This window comes from Erpetoichthys calabaricus, chromosome 8, assembly GCF_900747795.2.
Source record: "Erpetoichthys calabaricus chromosome 8, fErpCal1.3, whole genome shotgun sequence".
Lineage (NCBI taxonomy): Eukaryota > Metazoa > Chordata > Cladistia > Polypteriformes > Polypteridae > Erpetoichthys > Erpetoichthys calabaricus.
In genome coordinates, this window is record NC_041401.2 from 180,097,243 (window position 1) to 180,121,825 (window position 24,583).

Below are 24,583 nucleotides of genomic sequence, written 5' to 3' on the forward strand. Positions count from 1 at the left end.
CAATTCATATGACTCTGTTATATGGCATTTGGCATGGGATTCATAAAAGCAATGTTAATGTTTGTGATGCGTCATCTGTTGGAATAACAACTGCAATTCACATGACTCTGTTATATGGCATTTGGCATGGGATTCATAAAAGCAATGTTAATGTTTGTGATGCACCATCCATGGGAATGACACATGCAATGCATATGTCTTTGTTATATGCCATTTAGCATGGGATTCGTAAAAGCAATGTTAATGTTTGTGATGTGCTATCTGTTGGAATAACAAATGCAATTCATATGACTCTATTATATGCCATTTGGCATGGAATTCATAAAAATAATGTTAATGTTTGTGATGTGCCATCCGTTGGAATGCCAAATGCAATGCATTTGTCTCTGTTACATGCCATTTGGCATAAGATTCATAAAATCAGTGTTAATATTTGTGATGCAGTAGCCGGACAGACACACAGACACTTATATTTATTAATATGGATAGGCAGACTGTCTAAACATAAAGAATGGGACCAATGGAAAACTAAGCGCACTACATGCGGGTCAATAAATGTCAAAACCCACCCATATGCCATAAATTCCATTCCAGCCAGACCCCCAGACAAACCATAGGTCCTATGAGGAGTGACCATAAGAGCAAAACTAACCTTTTGCCACAAATGTTTTATCACCAATTAACTCCAACAGAACTTGTTGCTATTTGGTAAATGTGGACAGAAGGAAAATACCAGAATCCAGAAGGCTGGATTAAAACAAAAAACTCCATAATTTAATCATTTGAAGAAAGCAGTGCTCAGGTTATGAATGAGTGAATGTAGCCAAAGCAACACGGGGAAAATGCCAACAGACGTTCAGTGTTTCTACAAAACAAGACAAGTCGGAATAATTATGCAAGGTTCGTCAGAACAGGCAAGTCTCCACATGCCAGCCATGCCTACTTCTGAAAAAGACGGCCATAGCATTAATCCAGTGACCCAAGCCCAGAAATCCTCCCCTGCTGTGACACCCTGCAGGTTCACGGCTTCTAAATTAAAGTCCTTCAGGTTATTTAGGATCGCTCTTGCCCTCCTTTCACTATGAGATGTTAATGAAATGTGCTACTGGCTGGCACACTGGCACTGAGGTTAGTGTTGTTGCCTCATGGATCCACCATTCTAGGTTTATGAGTTTTTCTAGTCATTGGGTATAGCAGACTTGTCGATTATGCAGTTGCTGTTCTTATCGGTACATACCTGATAATCGCTGGGTGTGTCACATTTAGCAACTGTGTGCCGATCTTACAGCACAGCTGTGCTTGACCCTTATTGTGACAGCCAATAACGTGCTGCCTGACGGAGCTGGCGTTGTACAAAGGGTTAACAGCTACAGTGCGTTCAGACACAATCTCTGCTCTTTTCACTCTTTTTTCCATTTTGTCAGCATGTGTAAAACACAAGACAACAGACAGACAAGCTTCTCTTCTGTTTGTGAGGTCCAAAGTCTTCATCATTGTGATATATGCATTGTAATTCTGGATAAGTAGTCATTGGCTGTCAGCTCTTAACACACACACAGCTCACCCCTACGACTAAAGACACAATCAGACTTATCTGATTATGTCAGAGTGAGTTGCTGGGTGTACCACATTGCACGACTGCCTTCATGGCGGCCAACTACCGACTACCACTGACTCTCTAAGATTATGTAAATGAAGGCAACATCTAAAAATTACTGGAAGAGTTGCCTAATGTCACATTACCTTAACTCAGATAAATTCATTTGTATACTGAATAAGCCTTCTGAAAATGTTTTTGAGAAGGATTACAAGATAGCTTCATCAACAAGAGGTTAAACTCGCGAGACTAGAAAACTGGCTTTCAGAGCACACAACCACAATGTAGTGCTCCCTCTGCTGTATGGGAGGCTGCATTGCATGCTTAACCTCAATAAATGCTCTTTACACAACAGGCTTCGCGAAAATTCACAGCTCTCCACAAGTTCTTCCACAAAGTCACAGAAGAAAAAAAGGACACCCTCAGGAAGACTGTCAGCAGGGTCCACTCACCCTTTCGCTAATGGCGCTGTACTTGATCGCCAGCTCATCGCGGTCAGCCCGGCTCTGGGCCAGTAGGTCTTCCACCCGTGATAACTCCTGCTGAAGGATCCGATTCTCCTCTTGAAGTGACAAAACGGATGCCATGGCTGTGGGGGCTGTAAGCAAACATAAGAAGTGAGTGGCAAGGCATTGGGGGGAAAAAAAAGGTTAAGCAAATTTTAATTCACTTTAATTCCTACATTGTCTTCTTCCACATTCTCCAGGCTAACACGTCTTTCCCCTGACTTTGTTCTTATTACATCATTATTCCCTTTGATCCTCCCTCCAGCCATTTAACTTAACGTATCATTTGACTTTAGAATTGGCTAAATCATTTAGTCAATGATGGCAGTTCTGTTCAGTATTAATAACTGTCCTAGATATATACAGTATCTACAGGTAAACTGATTTGCATTTTCATTTAAATAAAACAAAGTTCTTCATTTGAATATATTCTTGTTTTAATGCTGTTGTCTTGTGTGTTGGTCAGACATGTAAGTAAGAATGTCACTGGGCTCTTTACACATGACAATAGGCGCTTTCCCTATTTTTCAAGAACCAGGCACTTTTTAGAAGGTCCCAAATTTTTGAAGCATTTCCACAACGGGAACTGAGGTTATTTGTAGCTCCTGGCACGCTAGTCCCAAAAAATGTACTTCCAAAAATGCCCACTAGAGGGGAAAATTGTCAAACCCAGCAAAAAAGAAAGGCAAACACAGAACTTTAACAAAATCAAAATGGTTTACGTTCCACAAAAATGCTCTGTCAAACAGTGACGCTCCAAAAAGCACAAAAGGCATAAAGATTTGCCTAAGCAATAAGGCAATCCCAAGCACACACAGTCCAATAAATCACAGATCCAAAGTGAGGGCACAAGGTCAGAAATCCAAATACATCAGAAAGCACAGCAGAAACACAGAAAATCACCAAAATGAACCACCGGGAACTGTGGGAGACCCTCTGGATTTAAAAGGCCGGAGGACAGTTTCTGCAGGTGACTGACAGGAGGGCCGACATCTTGTGGGACCACCCTCAAAACACATGGAATAAAACCAAGGCATTTATACACAGAAATGAAAAACAAAATATATAAATAAATACAAGCAATATAAATTTAATCATAAGTATCAAAAATGGACAAAAAAGACATAAAATAAAGATCTCAATTCATTACCAAAGCAAGTAACGGATAATTCCTCATACCTCCAGCCGGGCTCACAGCAGCTTCCTCTTGGAGTCTCAAGTGTGTTTATGTTAATGGATCCGTTCAAAGACAACGGTGTTTCATGGGGGAACAGGATCGGCAGTTGTGGGTGCCGTAATAATCAACTACACGAGATGCTTGGAAACTACCTGTTTTATTTCAAAACATTCCAATATACATCAATAAATATATTTTAAGAAATTAGATTCAACCATAACCTCATTTATTTGGAATTCAAAACATCCACGTATCCAAAGGGCGAGCCTACAAAGACCTAAGGCGAAAGCTGGCATGGCTCTACCTAACTTTCCATTTTACTACTGGGCAGCAAATATACAAGCTATAAAAACCTGGACATTGACACAAATAGATGAACATACACAGGCTCGGTCCGCAATAGAAAAAAAATCCTGCAGCACGTCTTTCTATTCCTTGGTTTGTATCACAATAAGTACAAGAAGTCATCGCCAATACACTAACATCCCAATTGGGCTTCACTCACTCAGAATATGGAACCAATGTAGGAAGCACTTCAAGACAGAGAAGCTTTTATCTGTGGCACCTCTGCACGAGAACCACCTTTTTCCACCCTGTCAAATGTATGCAGTTTTTAATGTCCTTAAAAACATTTGGGATTAAATCACTTAGAGATCTGTACATCGCCAATGTCTTTGCATCCTGACATCCAAATTTAACTTTCCAGTGACACATTTCTTTCACTACCTCCAAATTAGAAACTTTGTTAAACAAAACCTGTCCAATTTTCCTCACCCCCCCATCTACCTCTATGCCGGAAAAAATATTGATCAGTCTTGGGGACTCTGACAGCGTCTCCGTAATATACAAAAACATTTTACAGGCCTTCCCTTTCAAAGATCCAACAGTAGAGTGGGAAAAGAAGCTCCACATGCGCAAAGCATACAATTATTGCACAATTTGGCTCATAACAGGCTTAAGTTTTGAGTTTGGTATTTTTCAATTTAGCCGTTTTAAGATCTGAACCCGTCAGGAATGGAATCCTGGCTGAAACAGAACAGCCTATAGCTGCTCGGCAAGTACTTTTCATCCAACCAGCAACTATCGTGGGAGGGTCTCAGGGAGATGGACTGTGCTGATTGGTTGACCACAACCACGGGCGCCACCTAACAAATCTGTTAGAAGTTTGGACATTTGAGTGTTATCAGTGAAGATGGAGCTGAATACAACAAAATGGACAGATAACAATTCAGGAGTGTGTTTGGGGATGAGGATATTCAAAAGGAATTGGAGTCCGAATCTAAAATGATAAACATTGTGTCACATTTGGCTGAACTGGGAATTCACAACAACACAAAGCAGCATCGTGAGCAATTCGGAACGTGGGCGTCAGTAGGCTTTACACCCTAGGAACCAAGTTACCCGAATAATTCTCTAACATTTCAGTAATTATTTATCGGTCTGATGCTGATATTTCTGATCATAAAATAGGTCATTACGATAGAAATTGACGAGAAGAATTCATAATTAATTACAGAATTACAGTATTTGAGGGCTCCTCTAGAGTGCCTCTTTCTCTTGCACAATTTGGCTCAAAAACGAATCAGCACATCGTCATCTCATAACAGGCTTAAGTTTTGAGTTTGGTTTTGTTCCATCTAGCCGTTTTAGCTCAAGACCGTCCTCAAGAAACGGTGACACACTGACACAGACAGACCCACACCCATCATTAAGATATCGATATTTTCAGTATCAGGGGACCCTAAAACAATGAGATCCATCGAAAATTTTTTGATGAATCTAAAGCTTTCGCTGCTCCCCCATAGGCGATAGATTATGATGGGGGAAGAGCACAAAACAAACACTAAAAAGACTACAAAGAAAAATGAAAGACCATAACAGTAAAGTGGTTCTGACAGAAAAACCAACAAATGGTTTTGCATGCTGGATGCCATACTTGGTCACAGACCAGCATACCCTGGAAACGTTGGAATGAAAGATTCAGTGACCAGGCTTTTGGAGTCCATCGTTGACAGAACGTCAGGTGACACCTCTGGATACATCGTCTACTGTGTGTATTTGTAAACGTAACATGCGCCACGTTAGTGTGTTATTATTATGATTCTGTAACGCACTGACTGTAGCTTAATGTATGTGTATGTATCTTAATCCACATGGTCAGACTCATTACAACTTCCTCTGTACTCGTCTGTACGCGATTCATTATTAATTTTGGATGAGAAATTTCTGTGAGAGATTACACAGGTACTACTAGTGTAGGATTGGTGCTAAAATTTTGAGTTGGTGTCGATACCAGCTTTCTGATCTCAGTACCGGTACCAAATCAGTTCTGAAGCAAATAAAGCATGACTCCAAAAACCGCCACCATTACTCCAGCCTCCATGTCACACCGAAGCAATCAGGGTGGTGGTCCCCTGTAAAACTATTTAACCTGCAACCCACCTTTGCACATCACATATTTGGCATAAAGGTTACAGGTCCTGTTGTGCGGTGGGAACGGGACCCATAAAACTCGCCAGGGACCACAAGTGGTCCAGGGCCTAACATCGTACAGGAACTCATCGGTTCCCAAAAACAAAGTTTCCGCCACATACTAACACTACTACTACTACTAATTAGTGTCCAACTGATTTTCTATTTTTCTCCTGAATATCTCTTAACATTTTTTCCTCACAGCACATTTAATCGGTGAGTTAACACTGGCTGAGATTATACCGGCTTTTCCAAGAAGTATAAGATTTAATCGGTCTTAGCACACAATTAAGTTTGGCTTATTTTAACTGTACCATTTTTCGATTTCTTCACCTTTGTAACTAAATAAATGTGAAAAGATCTCAAAACGGAACCATTTAAAACTAAACCCAGTTCCTCAGGACTCAGTGGTCTGCTGTTTTCCCATACGTCTCCGTCTGATTTCCTTCAGTTTCTTCTCAATGTGAAAATTTTAGTTTGAATTTGTGTCCACTTATGACCTCAATTAACCCCCCGCCCCAACCATTACCACATTTTAAGAACTGTTATCTGCGTTCCCTTCAGTCCTCCTTTCTTGTCACCCATTTAATAGCTAAAAAAGAGAAAGGAATAAAAAGCTCACAGGGTTCAGCAAGGTCAGTCAGATTCCTGGTGACAATCTCTCTGATCCGTGCAGGGAGCCGAGTTGGTGGCAAATCGTCCGACTCTCCTCTCAAGGTGAGGCTCTTCTCATCACCGGAAGACAACACGCTTTCCTCCAGCTTCTGGGAGAGAAGAAAATGAAGAGGCAGATATGAAAGGATGTCAAGTGTATTACAAAAGTCTCCTGCACAGAAAAGCAAGTGACGGTTTCCTAAAGGAATAATTGGAGGAGAACTGGTGAACGGGTAAGCAGGGGAAACGTGAAAGAAATGGGAGTGAAGCAAAGCACTCGAGACCACCACCCCTCAGCTTGCTGTATCCACACTGAAAGCCAACCTATGAATGATAGATATGGGAGACACAGGTCTGCCAGCCACCCATCCATCTGTCCTCGTCCTGATCCCACTTAATTAAACTCAGAGTCGTGAAGAGGTGGAAACAATCATGGCAGTCGGCAAGAAGCAATCTTGGACAAATGCAGCAGATTCACTTTCTGCACACTTTATTGTGTTGTGCATTTAATTCTAAAATGGGCATTTTTGCCCATCAATCTACACTTAATAACCCACAATGACAAAGTGAAAAGATGTTTCCAGAACAATCTGCAAATTTATTAAAAATCAAAATTTGGGATTTCTCCTTCATATCAATGCCTACTCTAAACTAGCCAGGAAGAATGAGCGAGTGAGCATGGGCCAGTGATTAGATACCAGTACTGCAATTCAGACTTTGGTGTTGATGCCAGCTTTTGGAACTCAGTGCCGGGTACCAATTCATTACCAAAGCAAGTAACGGATAATTCCTCATACCTCCAGCCGGGCTCACAGCAGCTTCCTCTTGGAGTCTCAAGCGTGTTTATGTTAATGGATCCATTCAAAGACGAGGGTGTTTCATGGGGGAACCGTAATAATCAACTACACGAGATGCTTGGAAACTACCTGTTTTATTTCAAAACATTCCAATATACATCAATAAATATATTTTAAGAAATTAGATTCAACCATAACCTCATTTATTTGGAATTCAAAACATCCACGTATCCAAAGGGCGAACCTACAAAGACCTAAGGCGAAAGCTGGCATGGCTCTACCTAACTTTCCATTTTACTACTGGGCAGCAAATATACAAGCTATAAAAACCTGGACATTGACACAAATAGATGAACATACACAGGCTCGGTCCGCAATAGAAAAAAAAATCCTGCAGCACGTCTTTCTATTCCTTGGTTTGTATCACAATAAGTACAAGAAGTCATCGCCAATACACTAACATCCCAATTGGGCTTCACTCACTCAGAATATGGAACCAATGTAGGAAGCACTTCAAGACAGAGAAGCTTTTATCTGTGGCACCTCTGCACGAGAACCACCTTTTTCCATCCTCTCAAATGTATGCAGTTTTTAATGTCCTTAAAAACATTTGGGATTAAATCACTTAGAGATCTGTACATCGACAATGTCTTTGCATCCTGACATCCAAATTTAACTTTCCAGTGACACATTTCTTTCACTACCTCCAAATTAGAAACTTTGTTAAACAAAACCTGTCCAATTTTCCTCACCCCCCATCTACCTCTATGCCGGAAAAAATATTGATCAGTCTTGGAGACTCTGACAGCGTCTCCGTAATATACAAAAACATTTTACAGGCCCTCCCTTTCAAAGATCCAACAGTAGAGTGGGAAAAGAAGCTCCACAAGCGCAAAGCATACAATTATTGCACAATTTGGCTCATAACAGGCTTAAGTTTTGAGTTTGGTATTTTTCCATTTAGCCGTTTTAAGATCTGAACCCGTCAGGAATGGACTCCTGGCTGAAACAGAACAGCCTATAGCTCCTCGGCAAGTACTTTTCATCCAACCAGCAACTATCGTGGGAGGGGCTCAAGAAAATGGATTGTGCTGATTGGTTGACCACAACCACCGGCGCCGCCTTACAAATCTCTTAGAAGTTTGGACATTTGAGTGTTATCAGTGAAGATGGAGCCGAATACAGCAAAATGGACAGATAACAATTGAGGAGTGTGTTTGGGGATGATGATATTCAAAAGGAATTGGAGTCCGAATCTAAAATGATAAACATTGTGTCACATTTGGCTGAACTGGGAATTCACAACAACACAAAGCAACATCGTGAGCAATTCGGTCGTGAGTATCAGTAGGCTTTACACCCTAGGAACCAAGTTACCCGAATAATTCTCTAACATTTCAGTAATTATTTATCGGTCTGATGCGGATCTTACTGATCATAAAATAGGTCATTACGATAGCAATTGATGAGAAGAATTCATAATTAATTGCAGAATTACAGTATTTGAGGGATCCTCTATAGTGCCTCTTTCTCTTGCACAATTTGGCTCATAACAGGCTTAAGTTTTGAGTTTGGTATTGTTCCGTCTGGCCATTTTAGCTCTAGACTGTCCTGAAGAAACTGTGACACACACAGACAGACCCACACCCATCATCAAGATATTCAATGTTTTCGGTATCAGGGGACCCTAAAACAATGAGATCCATCGAAAATTTTTGATGAATCTAAAGCTTTTGCTGCTCCCCCATAGGCGATTGTTTAGTGCTGTCCCCAATCATAACCTAACACTAAAACAAGACTACGAAGAAAAATGAAAGACCATAGCAGTAAAGTGGTTCTGACAGAAAAACCAACAAATGGTTTTGCGTGCTGGATGCCATACTTGGTCACAGACCAGCATACTCTGGAAACATTGGAATGAAAGATTCAGTGACCAGGCTTTTGGAGTCCATCGTAGACAGAATGTCAGGTGACACCTCTGGATACATCGTCTACTGTAGGTATTTGTAAATCGTCACCTTAAGAGTAATATGCGTCAAGTTAGTTTGTTATTATTGTGATTCTGTAATGCACTGACTGTAGCTTAATGTATATGTATGTATCTTAATTCACATGGTCAGACTCACTACGGCTTCCTCTGTACTCGTCTGTACGTGATTAGTTATTAATTTTGGATGAGAAATTGAGAAATTTCTGTGAGAGATTACACAGGTAGTTAGTGTTGGATTGGTGCTAAAATTTTGAGTTTGGTGTTGATACCAGCTTTCAGATCTCAGTACCGGTACCAAATCAGTTCTGAAGCCTCCGTGTCGCAGAATTCACTTGAGCTCCATATGTGCAAAGCATACAATTATTTAACTCAAAATTATCTATAGAGCGCATCTCTCTCGTTTAAAATTGTCCAAAAAGTTTCCAGGGCAAGATCCCACCTGCAAACATTGCAATCGAGCTCCAGCCTCATTGGGCCACATGTTCTGAGTGTGCACCAAATGAACATAATTTTGGACAAAAATCTTTAAATGCCTTTCAGAGAGCCATAGCATCACAATCTCTCCTAATCCACTAACAGCTGTGTTTGGTGGGCTCACAAAGGAGCTTAAAGTGGAGAAGGACAAACAAACTGTGATTGCCTTTACTTCACTATTGGCACATAGACTTATCTTGCTCAATTGGAAGAATCCTAACTCACCTCTTTCAAGTCAGTGGGTAACTGATGTTATTTGCTATTTGAAATTGGAAAAAATCTAATTCACACTTAGGAGGATCTGTGCAGAACTTTTTCAAAACCTGGCAAGATCTAATCAATAACATTTTAGAATAAGCATTTTTTTTTTACTCTATTTATTTTTATTCCTTTATTACTTTATCTACAGTATTTACGGTACTTATTTTTACTAGCTTAACGTTTTACTCTGCTGGCCTAGCTCTCTTTCTCATGCGTGGGGTCATCCAGCCATTACAATTTGGCCCTTGTTCAAGTCATTGGACGTTTGCTCAGCTTGCCTACTTCCAACACATCACCTTCAAGAACCGACAGTTCACTTGCTGTCATTATATACTATCCCTTGGCAGGAGCCATTGTAATGAGATAATCAACGTTATTCACTTCACTGGTCGGTGGTGTTAACATTGTGGCTGATGGACGCAACCTAAAGTAGCTAATACTTGAGAGTCACAGATTCGTCCAATGAGTGATAGACTGTGGCTGTATTTACAGGGTCACATCCAGTAAGCAAAGTGACAGAAGTAGTCATCTGATGCTGGATCTTGAATGGGCACATAATATGTAGGCTAAGTAAAGTAATCAAGGAGGATTTTCACTGAAAGATGGAAATGGCCTCAATCTGAGAAATGAGTTAGAATGAAAAGAAAGCAGACATGGTGACCCCTGTGGGCAGTGCTGGGAGAACACCAATGTATCATCACATCAATGACTAAACACCATGGAGGGGCTACAGACATGGAACTCCTCGGGACTTGTTAAGCTGCTGTGCCGGCATCCATGCTCTAGTGCAAGGGTCTGCAACTCCATTCCTGGAGTGCTACTGTGGCTGCAGGTTTTCATTCGGACCCTTTTTCCTTATTAGTGACCAGTTTTTGCTGCTAATTAACTTCTTTTTCTTTCATTTTAATTGCCTTGTTTTTTAGGTTTCAGTCCTCTGAATTGCTGAATGACACCTAAACAAGATGAGATTTGACGGGAGACAACAGATGATCAGCTAAATTGGGAACACACAGGCCAAACAATTTCACTCCAACCGGTTTCTTAATAAGAAGCCAATTCTTGTTGTTAATTAACCCTATTATTAAATTCCTTTGATCATTTTTGCTCTTATTCTGCCACAGAAGACATTTCCAAAACTGTGGATTTTCTTTTTTCTAAGAACACCATCAAATGTTTTGCAGACCTGAGCAGATCAACATTACTGAGACCTTCACCGTTCTTCATTTTCAAGTATTTTATGATGGACGCAGGTTAGCTGGTCATGTGATGGCTTGTTTTGTATCTTATTATTGTTTGTCCGCTAACTAAGGAAAAAAGAAATAATTAAGGGGTCTGAGTTTTAAATAGAACGCCAATTAAAATTAAGACAAAAGAAGTCAATTCATAGCAAAAACTGGTCATAAATTAAGTAAATGGTTAGAATGAAAACCTGCAGCCACAGCAGCCCTATAGGATTGGAGATGGAGACCCCTGCTCTAGTGAAGGTGCAAGGCTGTGGTCCAATTCATTCAGCTTACTTTTGTATAGCGCACTTCAATGAGTGCCAACGCTGGCGCTGTAACAAGTTCTCAGGTAAATGCAATAACAAACTCGACAAATTGACTATCTACACAATGAAGACACGTGGCTGAAAAAGACAGGAAACAATGTCATTTGAAACGGAATAACATAAATGGAACCCAGCAACATCTGTCCATTAATGGATTGTGGAACTAAAAGGAGGAGAAGAATACAAGAACTCCCGTCAGCAGCATCTATGGAGAAAATGAACCTCAGGGGCAGAGGGGTCCACAGTTGGTTAGACAAACAACATGCCTTGAGTATGGAAAAGGCGCTATATAAATAAAATGTATTATTATTATTAAAGTCAAAAAACTAAGACACAGTCACAGTCCAGGAGGCCAAGGTCAACTGGCCACCCACTCCTTCCTGGACTTTCCATACACACGTCACACAATTCCTTTTAAACTAAATGACTGTTGTGGATTTCAACAGTGTGCCCTGTCATGGACTCGAATACCTTCTTTGTACCTGCTACTCTTTTAACAGGATAGAACAAAATTAACTTCTAAATGAATCATTAATAATAATGTTAGAATCATTGACCACTCCAGCCTAATTGCTTGATCTGTGACAGACCAGCAACCCATCTAGGACTGACTTATAAGGACCTTGCTAAGTTAAAGAACTGAAAAAACACACAAACTCACAAACACACTCATAGACCAGTACACGCTTGTTTGTCCTTTCATTTTATTATACATGCACAATCAAATTTTGGGGCTCTAGGAGCTGGAGCCTGTTTTGGCAGCACTGGCATAAAACAATGACCCCTAGCCTTTGATAGATAGATAGATAGATAGATAGATAGATAGATAGATAGATAGATAGATAGATAGATAGATAGATAGATAGATAGATAGATAGATAGATAGATAGATAGATAGATAGATAGATAGATAGATAGATAGATAGATAGATAGATAGATACTTTATTAATCCCAATGGGAAATTCACATTCTTCAGCAGCAGCATACTGATACAATAAATAATATTAAATTAAAGAATGATAATAATGCAGGTGAAAAACAGACAATAACTATGTATACTGTTAAATGTTAACGTTTACCCCCCCGGATGGAATTAGAGAGTCGCATAGTTTGGGGGAGGAACGATCTCCTCAATCTGTCAGTGGAGCAGGACAGTGACAGCAGTCTGTCGCTGAAGCTGCTCTTCTGTCTGGAGATGATCCTGTTCAGTGGATGCAGTGGATTCTCCATAATTGATAGGAGCCTGCTGAGCGCCCTTCGCTCTGCCACAGATGTTAAACTGTCCAGCTCCATGCCAACAATAGAGCTTGCCTTCCTGATGGGATGACAATTAAGATTTGTGTTTAATCTCAATGTTGTTGTTATCCTTTTTTTTTTTAGGAACAAATCCTATTTTCCTTTGCCAAGACTGTCAGGTATGGACATTAATATAATAATAATAATGGACCTATGATTCCCAGGGTTGTTTCCTGTCTTGAGCCCATGCTGCCAGGATAGGCTCCGGTCCCCTGAGATGATGAATTAGATTAGATTAATCTATTGATTGATTGCAGTATTTGTACTTTTGTATTTTTTAATTTATCTGCTGCTGTGTTTACCTACAAAACCCCCCTTGGGATTAATAACGTTTATTTGATCTGATCGAATCTAAGTGACTTTGACAATGGAGTTCTCTAATATTAAGGGTGTGTGTTGCTCTACATTCGATCTGACAATGGATACTCGCAAAACAGCACATGCACCTCATCCTGCCAGCACGAGCACAGAGAGCCCACCGTGTAGATCCTGGACTGTTCTGCCCACTACACTACACTTCACTTCACTTCACTTTGGACTTGGACGGCGGTGTCATGCATTTGCCCCGCTAACGCCTGCTGGATATTCGCATTAACGTGTCGAGCGTTAAACGGTCTTAACGTCTCATTGCTTATTCATTTGGGATCAGCACGCTGCTCTCCTCTAACCTCCAGGTGGACTAATGACCCGGGAGATCGGGCTACCGTCACAACCCACCTGGATGACCGCTTCCAGCCTGAGCTCTCCGCCGACCTTCGCGCGCATTTCCTCCGGAGAGTTCATTGAAGCTTCGGTCTGCTCAGGTCCGTAAACCCAGTCACAGGTCCAAAGTTCCTCTTCGCATCTCTCCTGGTGTCACCATTTCACAAGAAGTTATCGGCTGGACTTCAAGCTTTTGATTTCGTTTTAGATATCGACGTAAAAGAGCCCGTCTTCTGGCGCCCTGCGCACTTTGTTGGGATTAGCATTTAAATCCTATCATCCCAGGAGTCGATCTGACCGCCGCTTAGATGGGGGTTTGGATTTGGGGCGGGTAAGAGGCGTGTCACCGCCCAGGCCCCGCCCACACACAGAGTCCAAGTGTTTCCAGAATTCGGGTGCACAGCCGTGAAAGGAGAGAGACTTCCAAACATGCAAAGACTTCAGTCTTCATCTGCGCAGCACGACTAACAAGAAGCGCGCAGGTCGGCGCAGTTAAACAGAAAATAAACAAGGCATTTTAGAGGGAAAACAACTGTAATAAAATATTAAATGACCGGGCTTTCTGTCCCGCATGGACAGAGCTTCATTGCATTAACATTTAGGAACACGGCTAGCACACTCAAATCATCCAAGCAACTACAAGAATTTTACAGATTACGTTAGGAAGAGTTAGGAAAATGTGGCATTTGTAAATAAACGCATTTCCGTTGTAGAGACTGAAATCGGAGCTACGGCAACAAGTACAGTATAAGGCAAAGCTGAGGAGAGCCGGTTTTATAATTTGTGGAGGGCAGGTGCCGCCATCGAGATGAAGGAGCACACTGGGTCAGCAGTGGCTGCCACTTCTAAATAACGTGCAATAAAAGGACTGTGAGGACGACGAGGGTCTTGTGAGCAGCTGGTGAAAAGAATAAAAAGACACTTCACTCGGAGCGCTAGAACACTTCACGTAACCCCTTCATCCATCCATCCAAGCCAAAACCTTAAAAAGAAAATCCAAAAATTCGCCAGGTACAGCTGAAAATATGAATAATGAAAAGTGGTATCAACATAAAAGTCCTAACAATAAGTAATAACATAACTAGCGCAAACACGGTGCTCTGTAATTATAACCAAAACAATCGCTTAAATGGCACCCTGCAGTGTTTATTATTGGGTTCCTTTTTTAGGTTTATTCTGTAACGACAAGGGGCAATGAAATGCTATGATTTAATGAAAAAAGCCTGTCATTTAAATTCAGTACCTTGAACGGTGTGTCATTTATGACGTTTCAGTTTCTATACTGACAAGCGCTATATAAAAATGCATGAAATTTAAAGCCACTTTCTAAATTATGTACCATTTGTAATTTTACTTTGATTTACTTCTACAGATGGATGTTGGCTCAAAAGATTTGAAAAAAAAAAGACGTTATGATTATGTAATCGATCATTTAATGCACACAGAGGTACATTTTGGGATAGATTAGGGTGGTCGCCTGGGGCCAGATATGATTCCCAAATGAGAATACACATCTGGGGACAACCCCTTAAAAAGTGTGTAGTGAAATCCACCGCTGCTAAGGCTCCACCCACAGGGCTTCTTCCTAAAACACTTGCTCCCCTCAGTTTGTTCAGTCTGTGTGGTTTCAGGGAGAAAGCAAAGGATACTGAACAAAAGGCCTGACACCGAGAGAAAATAAAAAAGTTAAAATTGCTGCTGTCCATTCAGGAGCTCAGTAGCACAAGGGAATTGAAGCTTCATAATGATTTTGCACGTTGTAATGAGCGCTGTGGCAATGGAGACAGACACACACACACACGTGGACCACCGCAGCTACTGGGCTCCCCACATTTGACAAGTGCATCTGTTTGCTATGACGTCTTTTCAGGGCCATTTTAACTTATGGGCACCGGGTGGGGGCCCCAGGAGCATAGGGGTCCTTGATGTTTCTGATGCCTAAGTATGTCGTTGTTTTGCTATCAAAAGTGGGGTCCCTGCTCATTCATTTGCCTGGGGGCCTATGATGCCGTTAAGATGGCCCGGGGTCACTCTGTCAGTTTAACTGTTTCATCAGCAAATGCCAACAACAGTGAATGGAGTTCAGATAAACATTGTGGCCTATGGATATACGACGTGTTAACATGCTGCGGCTCTTTTGTCATGGCATTGCTTGTATTTCCAATTAGAGAGTAATGTTAAATTTTATTTAGTTCTTTGCTTAGACGTGCAGTCTGAAGGTGGATATTGTGCAGCCTTGTCTGTGTATTTACTGGTTTCATTCGGCATATTTATTGACTTGGGTGTTTTGAACACTGAAATCAGCATTTCTGTTGCTCTTTGTTATTAGATAGATAGATAGATAGATAGATAGATAGATAGATAGATAGATAGATAGATAGATAGATAGATAGATAGATAGATAGATAGATAGATAGATAGAAAGATAGATAGATAGATAGATAGATATGAAAGGCACTATATAATAGATAGATAGATAGATAGATAGATAGATAGATAGATAGATAGATATGAAAGACACTATATAATAGATAGATAGATAGATAGATAGATAGATAGATAGATAGATAGATAGATATGAAAGGCACTATATAATAGATAGATAGATAGATAGATAGATAGATAGATAGATAGATAGATAGATAGATATGAAAGGCACTATATAATAGATAGATAGATAGATATGAAAGGCACTATATGATAGATAGATAGATAGATAGATAGATAGATAGATAGATAGATAGATAGATAGATAGATAGATAGATAGATAGATAGATACTTTATTAATCCCAAGGGGAAATTCAGATCCAAGGGGAAATTCACATAAGGTTATTAGGTCTCTTAATGGCAGTCCTTCTGACACAGTGTGACACACCGTATACTTGAAATGCAAATTTGGTACTTCATATTTTCATGAACATAGCTACCAATCTGGCAGCTCGGTGGCGCAGTGATAGCGCTGCTTCCTCGCAATAAGGAGACCCGGGTTTGCTTCCCGGGTCCTACCTGCATGGAGTTTGCATGTTCTCCCCATGTCTGCGTGGGTTTCCTCCCACAGTCCAAAGACATATAGGTTAGGTGGATTGGCGATTCTGAATTGTGTGCTTGGTGTGTGTGTGTGTCCTGTGGTGGGCTGGCACCCAGGTGGATTGGCAATCCTAAATTGGCCCTAGTGTGTGCTTGGTGTGGGGGTGTCCTGCGGTGGGTTGGCGCCCTGCCTGGGATTGGCCTGTGTTCGGATTCAGTGGGTTGGAAAATGGATGGATAGCTACCAATTCTTTCCAGCTTACATCGACTCCTACACTATCATCATAATGGCCCAGCTTCAAGTTAGTGACCGACCCAACACACACATCTTCGGGATGGGACAGGAAAACGGGGCACCCCGAGTATAAGATAACTTTCTGCTTTGGATTAAGACGTGTACAAGAAAATAGAAACAGAAAATGTCATTGCATGGCTGGCCCTGACTTTGCCTAACATATTTCATGGAACATACTGTAAATCAGTGAAGGCATTTTCAAGTAATTTCAACAAAAATATGTCAATAATACTTTTAAAAAGCATTTAAAATGGGGCTGCTAAATTAATAAAATTCAGAAAAAAAATGCCACACTTAAACTTTAAATGACACTAGATAGATAAAAGATAAATAGCTAGAGAAATAAAATCAATAATGAATTGATAGATAGTTAAAGACACTATAGAATTAGACTTTAAAAGTCATTTTATTTGAAGTTAGGTTTTTTTCAATAGACAATGAAGAAATTTTAATTATTACATTTAATCTGTGAAATGGAACACACTTTTTGCTTTAAAAAATGATATTTGATCATATTTCCTGTTAAAAATGCTTTCATTTCAATTAATTTTATTGTCATTATGACTTACATAACATTTTTGATTGCTTGCCCGACACATAAAGAAACAATGCAGCATAGTATGTATGTAATAAGACCAACAGTGATACTGAACAAAGCAATGCTAATTTAAAAAATCAATAATAAATATGTACCCTAACAAAAAGATAGATAGATAGATAGATAGATAGATAGATAGATAGATAGATAGATAGATAGATAGATAGATAGATAGATAGAGATAGCCGCAGAGCAATACGATCGCAAGCACACGGTATCTATAGGAACCGGACACGTCAGTTGCTATGGTTACTAACAAATCTTTTCCTCGACTCTCCACTTCAGAGCCTTTCTGCCGAGTAACTCAATCAGCTCTGAACATAACATAATGAGCTACAAATATGACTGTTCACTATGGACGTAGAAATGTTGATCATTTTTAATTATCATCAAAATGCTGCGACAATATTTCATAATTCAATGTCCTAAGAAATGCCCGACTGGATTGCATTATAACAAATCTGTTCATTTTACACTCCCATTAAACGTTTTCTGCACTCCCTTATTTCATTAGTGGACTCCGGGAAACATAAGGCAAAAACCAGCATCGGACTGCCTCCAGTAAACGTTTAATTATCTGGTTTTCTAAAATAGTTTCTACTTACATGCAATTGACAGACACGAGTAACACTGCAGTGATTTTTAAATCAGTTTTGTCCGTCATAAATACTAAAGATTGTGTTTTCAAATCATTGTACACCAGAAAAATAGGAAAACATACTACAGACTGAAACAAAGATTGCACAAGAAATCGTCCCCACCATGAACCAGCGCGCCTTAAGAGTCTGCGTCGTTTCCCATCTTGTGAAGGCAGGGCAGTCGCCCCCGAGCCTTAAACACGTAGATTACATTTTCACATGCCGCCCTCTCGTGGTGATTTGGTTAACTGCATTGGCCTTCTTTATTTAGAAGCCTGTCCCACCAATGCAAGGAGAACTTCGTGTTTTAAGTGTGGGAGCCGCTGCAAAGCAGCGGCGTGCCTACGTACTGTATATAACACAATGCATATTGATTTTTGTAAGCAGCCTCGGACAATTACGCATATAGGTGACCTGCCTCTCCTAAGTTTGTCTGTCTGTCTAACCTGTCATTACGAGGACTCCGAACTGTTATACGCAACTATTTCCTTATATCTCCGCACTTGAGACATCCAGGTGGAGTGCAGCACCTGAGCTCAAGTGCGTTTCACTTTCACATTTAGGGTCCCGACCCTCCCTGCTGCAGCCCTTAGCGATCAGACTGCGACTGATGCGTTTGAATGGGCGCAGAAACGGAGAAAGTTCTGTCTCGTCAAGTTTCTCGTCTCCGGATTTAAAAACCGCTTTTCCATAAACGTGCAAGCGCTGCTGAATTGGGTGGGATGGAGGCCACATTCAAAGTGTGGCACAAATGGCAGTTCGAGAGGAGGAGTTCCTGTTTCGTCCAAACAAAGGAAACTTTTGTAACAATGCAAGTCGTCTCGGGGCATCGCTGAGAAGCCTCGTCATCTGCCCTTGTTGTAAAGTGTTGAGTCTGAAGCCGCGTGACGCCGGCTGGGCGGCAGTCGCACCCATAGATCGGTGCAGCAGCAGCTGTGACGAATCCGGCATTCGCTTTTCCGCTACACGATTTAGGGAGAAGACGACCTGTCGATGATCAAGTCAAGGGCAGGTTTGTCAAGTGGCTGCGTGCATCTGCCCTGTGAGAGACTGCATACGGAAACCGCAGACGCGGTGGCCTCTCATTAGCCCCCTTTTCGCCCTTCTCTACGTTCACTTCCAGGCGCAATCACTGACAGCCTTCCCTGCCTGCTGGTTCCGTGCCCGCCGTCTTATGTGAGGGGAGAGAGAGAGAGGGGGAAAAAAAGCAGCCCTACCTGTCTGCCGGGTCGTTCCCACCCCCACCATTAGTGCCACAAATATTTGGGGAGATTCGCTGCTCCCATCCGGATTTTGCCGCCGTCACTTTTTAAAACAAAACTTGCAGAGTCGCAGCAGAGCACGCCCACTAGGGTGGAGAGTGGGAGTCTGGCACGGCTAACCAGCTCCAAGAGGGTGGGCTTTGGATAACTGACACTATACAAAGGAGGAGGAGCTCGCTACTGGAACACAATCCACATGCACGGCGCGTCAGGATACTGCATGAGTGTCATTCAAGTTCTTCAGGAAAAAGCACCATCAGGAAGAGACGCTGTCACCTAAAGTCACCAGTGAGAACCTGCCTGAAGATTTCTGATCGGGAGATCTCACCTGTCCGCCTGTATGCAAGTGAGGTTTGGGTCCAGATTTTAGGAGGCCCAGGCCCCTCCTGGACACCGTGATCATCAGAGGTGAATGTGTTCAGAGGGTACAGACCTATAAATACCTGGGAATGCAGCTGGATGATAAATTGGACTGGACAGCCATTACTGATTCTCTGTGCAAGAGAGGACAGAGCCGACGATACTTCCTTAGAAGGCTGGCATCCTTCAACATCTGCAATAAGATGCTGCAGATGTTCTATCAGACGGTTGTGGCGAGCGCCCTCTTCTACGCGGTGGTGTGCTGGGGAGGCAGCATTAAGAAGATGGACGCCTCACACCTGGACAAACTGGTGAGGAAGGCAGGCTCTATTGTAGGCATGGAGCTGGACAGTTTGACATCTGTGGCACAGCGATGGGCACTGAGCAGGCTCCTGTCAATCATGGAGAATCCACTGCATCCACTAAACAGGATCATCTCCAGACAGAGGAGCAGCTTCAGCGGCAGACTGCTGTCACCGTCCTGCTCCACTGACAGACTGAGGAGATCATTCCTCCCCCAAACAATGCGACTCTTCAATTCCACCCCTTGGGGGACGGGTAAACGTTAACATTATTCAAAGTTATTGTCTGTTGTTACCTGCATTTTTATTACTCTTTAATATCGTTTTTTTTTTGTATCAGTATGCTGCTGCCGGAGTATGTGAATTTCCCCTTGGGATTAATAAAGTATCTATCTATCTATCTATCTATCTATCTATCTATCTATCTATCTATCTATCTATCTATCTATCTATCTATCTATCTATCTATCTATCTATCTGGTCTACAGCAGGAAAGAAAGGGGGTCCGGGGAAAGCCTGCACTAGAAGTTTACAGCAGGTGAGAGAGAAGGGTCCCCTGTCGAGCGGATTTGTCAAGTTATATTCTTCAATATATATATGAGATGCTTCTAAGAGGAACCCTTTTAAAGTCGCTCGTCTAAATTCCGTACATGAACATCTTTGAAAACATTCCATAGTCCGAATATTAATGCACAAAAACATGCATCACTAATGATAACTGGCTGACATGACATCAACGTGAGTTATGACTATGACATCCTGCATATCGAGACTCAGAGTAGACTTGCAGGCCCGGCCTTAGGCATAGGCGAAGTAGGCGACCGCCTAGGGCCCCGGATCGACGGCGGCCAGGCCCCCGGCCCGCACCTCCCCTCGCAATGCATTCCAAAAGTTTCAAATATCCCAAAAAATAAAAAAGGACAAAAAAACTAAAAAAAGAAAAAATACAAAAAAACTAAGCTGGGCTTAGCTACATACCGCCACGTGGTGCCCAGTGGAAACAAACTGGCTAAATTGTAGCAGCTAACTACTCCGGGCGAAAAAGGGACGCAGGGTGATGACCTCATAATGTTACAAGAAAACGTCTCCTTGGTCTAATTTTCACGCATTTCGCAGAGCTTCCGGGGGGCTCCGCCCCCCTCAGGGGGCCCCTGGACCCCCCTTTCGCCTAGGGCCCCATAATACCTAAGACCAGGCCTGAGACTTGCACTTTATACGTTTTCTAGAGGAGGCCCTGCTAATTTCCGCATGACACCGCATCGCAATTTGTACTGTCCTGGAATTGTCATGAACTATGAATTGCACTTTTTAAAATAGATTATATCGTTATATTTTGATAAAGTCCACATGTTATCTTGCATAAATTCAGCCGAATACTGTAATGAGAAAGTCAGGTATACGCTAACATTATTTTTTATTAAATTTGCACGCAAGTTTATACTGTCAACACATACCGGTAACAACGTTTGACGTTACCAGCCCTGCGTGGGGTTTGTCAGCCCGAGGCCCCGCACACCCCTAAGGCTGCCTCTGCGTGAGAGAGAGAGGGTCACCTGGGGGGCCTTCACCAGAAGTTTACAGAAGGTGAGAAAGGGACTGGGGAGCCTGCACCAGACGTTCTTCCAACACGTCCTCCAGCTGCACAGGAGTGCCACCAACAATGCCACATCCCACTGCTGCTCAGAGCACTGAAATATTGGGACCATCTGTGAAACAGTAGCCCAGACCTCTACTGTTTCTCTCCATCACAATGCCAGGAATCAAATATGACATCCTGTGCCATCACCTCGCTGGCACAGCCCCTCAGAGCACTGAACCACACCAGTATCATAGAAAAGATTTAGATAGCAGCATCAGAAAAGCTGAAGATGAAAACAAAACACGTTACACCCCCTAATTGTTGAGTTTCGGCCCAGATGTACCCCCAGGCTGGGGTTCAAATTCACATTTCAGGTCTTTTGTGCTTCTTTTATTTTTGATCACTTTTTGCATTACTCATTGCTTTTGATTGTGTCTATGTGCAGTATATAAGCTGCCTTTGTTATGTTCCACGTGTTCTGTGGGTGGTTCCTTCAAGAGGCGGGGCCACCTGCCAATCACTGCCAGGAACTACCCTCCATCCTATAAATACTGAGAGCCTCCCACAATTCCTGGTGGTTTATTTCGAATGGACTAGGGAGTCAGGAGTCATTGTGACATTGTGTGCCATCACCACCCTGACATAGCCCCTCAGAACACTGAACACACCAGTGGCATGGAAAAGACTGCAGGTAGCAGCATTGGAAAAGCTGCAGATGAAAACAAAACACGCTACACCACCTAACTGTTGGATCCTGGCTGGGGTTCAAATTCATGTTTTAGGTCTGTTTTGTTCATTTTTGTTTCTTTTATTTATTTTAGTGTTGTTTTTGTTAATCATTTGCATTATTCCTTATTGTTGATTGTGTCAATGTACTGTATGTTCCATGTGTTTTGTGGGAGGGGCCACCTGCCATTCATTACCAGGACCTACCCTCCACCCTACAAATTCAGGGGGTCTCCCAAAGTCCCGTTCATTTCGAATGCACTAGTGAGTCTTGGTGAGTTCTTGTGTTTTTGCTACGTCCAGTGATCTATTGAATTGTTTTCTTCTGCTCTGTTTTTTGACTTCGCCTTCAGATTCTGTTTATGGACTTGGTTTGCTCGGATTGCCTTGCCTTTTTATGTAGCTCCATTTTGCCATTGTGCTCTTCAGAGCTTCATTGTATTATAGAGTATTTTTTGTAAAGAATAAAACCTTTTTATTTTTATGCAGTTTCTGTGTTTGCCAGTTTATCTAGCCAGGGTTTTGTCGGTATATTCCCCCTCTAGTGGGCATTATTGGAAGTACATTTGCAGCTTTTGATGTGCTTTGGCATTCCAGGTCACAACACCAATGAAGACAAGAAGAACGCACTTTTAAAAATTCTAGTTCTACAATAGCACTTTGTTGGGTTCTCTGGATCATTGTACTAACCTTACTCAACAAAGATTCATTCATTCTGGGATATGGAACTGGTTCTCTGGGCTTTGAAAAAGTAACTAATATGTGGACAAAACAGAAATCTTTAGTGCAGTGTTTCCCTACTGGTGGGTTGCAGCAAACCCCAGATGAAATGCCACCCAACCCAATCGATGGTCATGCTCAATTCACAGCGGCAGCACCGTGACCTCCATGACCCCGTCTCATATGATCTTGATTGATTCACCAAGGATCAACCCCCGAATCACACTCCCTGTGCTCAGATGATTGTGCTAAACTCACAGAGGTGGATTGTGAACACGGGGGACATGCAGACACACTGGCATGTGACAAATTGGGTTGTGGCACCACAAAGGTTGGGAAACAGCTTTAGTGTATAGCAGGCAACCTAGCAGGGTAAGAGATCCAGAAGAACTGAACTTCACCTGAGTAATGGTGTGCAATGAGAGTCCTGCTAAAATCAGGACCCCACTGGTATTTCACAAATCTGTAATAATCTATGTAAGGCTATTTATGAAATCTGCTATGGATCTAAATAGGGGGTTCTTTCTGGAACTTTCACGTGGATGGTGCTTTTGAGATACAAAAATGGTTCTCCTACAGCTTCACTCCCAAGAACCTCACTGGCACCTTAAGAGTGTGCAACTGCAAAACAAATTGGAATGCTACCATCAGTCACTTTCATGCCATAGCTGTGCCCAATAAAAGACCCCAAGGACAGACAAATACTGAGCCTGTACAGACTGAGCTGCCACAATATGGCAGTAGAAACTGGCCACCATCATCAAACAGGGAGAGTCAGGCAGGACAGTCAGTTAAGCAGTGCGATTTATGACAGATTGAAGATGAAGAAGACTTCCTTCTGCAATACCCCACATACAGGGCAGTGAAGGACTCTGGCTTCACCACATTGACAGAACTGATTCCAGAACTTCCAGCATTGAATGACATAAGCAAACTGGCCATTCCTCTCGGGAAGGTGCCCAGACAACAGAGAAACCAGGCGGGTGCATTGCTGCCTGGCAGAGACTGAGAGAAGAAAACAAAGTGGGGCCAGAATAGGATGAATCGTCTATTTATGCATGCATTTATTTTTTTTTCATTTATATTGGGGGCTCTGCCATCTTCTCGTTTCACTTGCCAACCCCCAAGGGTAGGCACTGGGCATCAGGGCACTCCTCTGTTAGAGAAGCAATTGTATTTAAAGAGAGGGTAAAGAGAAGAGCATGCAGGGTACAGGAGGAAGATGGTTTGGTCCTCAGTTCAGGGCCATCTTAACACATGGGTACGCTGGGCAGTTACCCGGGGGCCCCACGAGCATAGAGGCTCCATGCTAATCTATGTATGTTGTGACCTGCTGTCAATAAATAAATCCTATACTATACTAAACTATAAATATTTGTTATTGTGTTACAAGTGGACATTGGCATTCGCCTCTGATTTAGTATCACGGTCACCTCTGTAACCTCACATGCAGGTATGTGTACGGATCTCACACACAACATCACGTAAAAGTTACGTCACTTCAACTCAATTCTCTGCAAAGAAATTTCACAAATGTTTGTGTTGAACACTTAGTTAATAATAAATAATTCATAGCAATTTCATACTCCGTCTGTATGG

General features: G+C 41.9%; 1 protein-coding gene across 3 annotated transcripts in view; it reads right to left on the minus strand.

The window, feature by feature from the left end:
• The window catches only part of LOC114656662 (rootletin-like), a 141,008-nt gene that overhangs the window by 108,372 nt on the left and 8,053 nt on the right, over nucleotides 1-24,583 (minus strand). The window contains exons 1-3 of one of the 3 annotated variants that reach the window (XM_051930742.1): nucleotides 19,253-19,527; nucleotides 6,375-6,516; nucleotides 2,050-2,195 (exon numbers count right to left, since the gene is read on the minus strand). In XM_051930742.1, coding sequence (XP_051786702.1) covers nucleotides 2,050-2,184 — 135 coding nt within the window. In that variant the 5' untranslated portion in view covers nucleotides 2,185-2,195; nucleotides 6,375-6,516; nucleotides 19,253-19,527. Of the gene's footprint in view, nucleotides 1-2,049; nucleotides 2,196-6,374; nucleotides 6,517-13,491; nucleotides 13,727-19,252; nucleotides 19,528-24,583 lie in introns of those variants that run through there. The other 2 variants (XM_051930740.1, XM_051930741.1) reach the window with 2 other exon arrangements.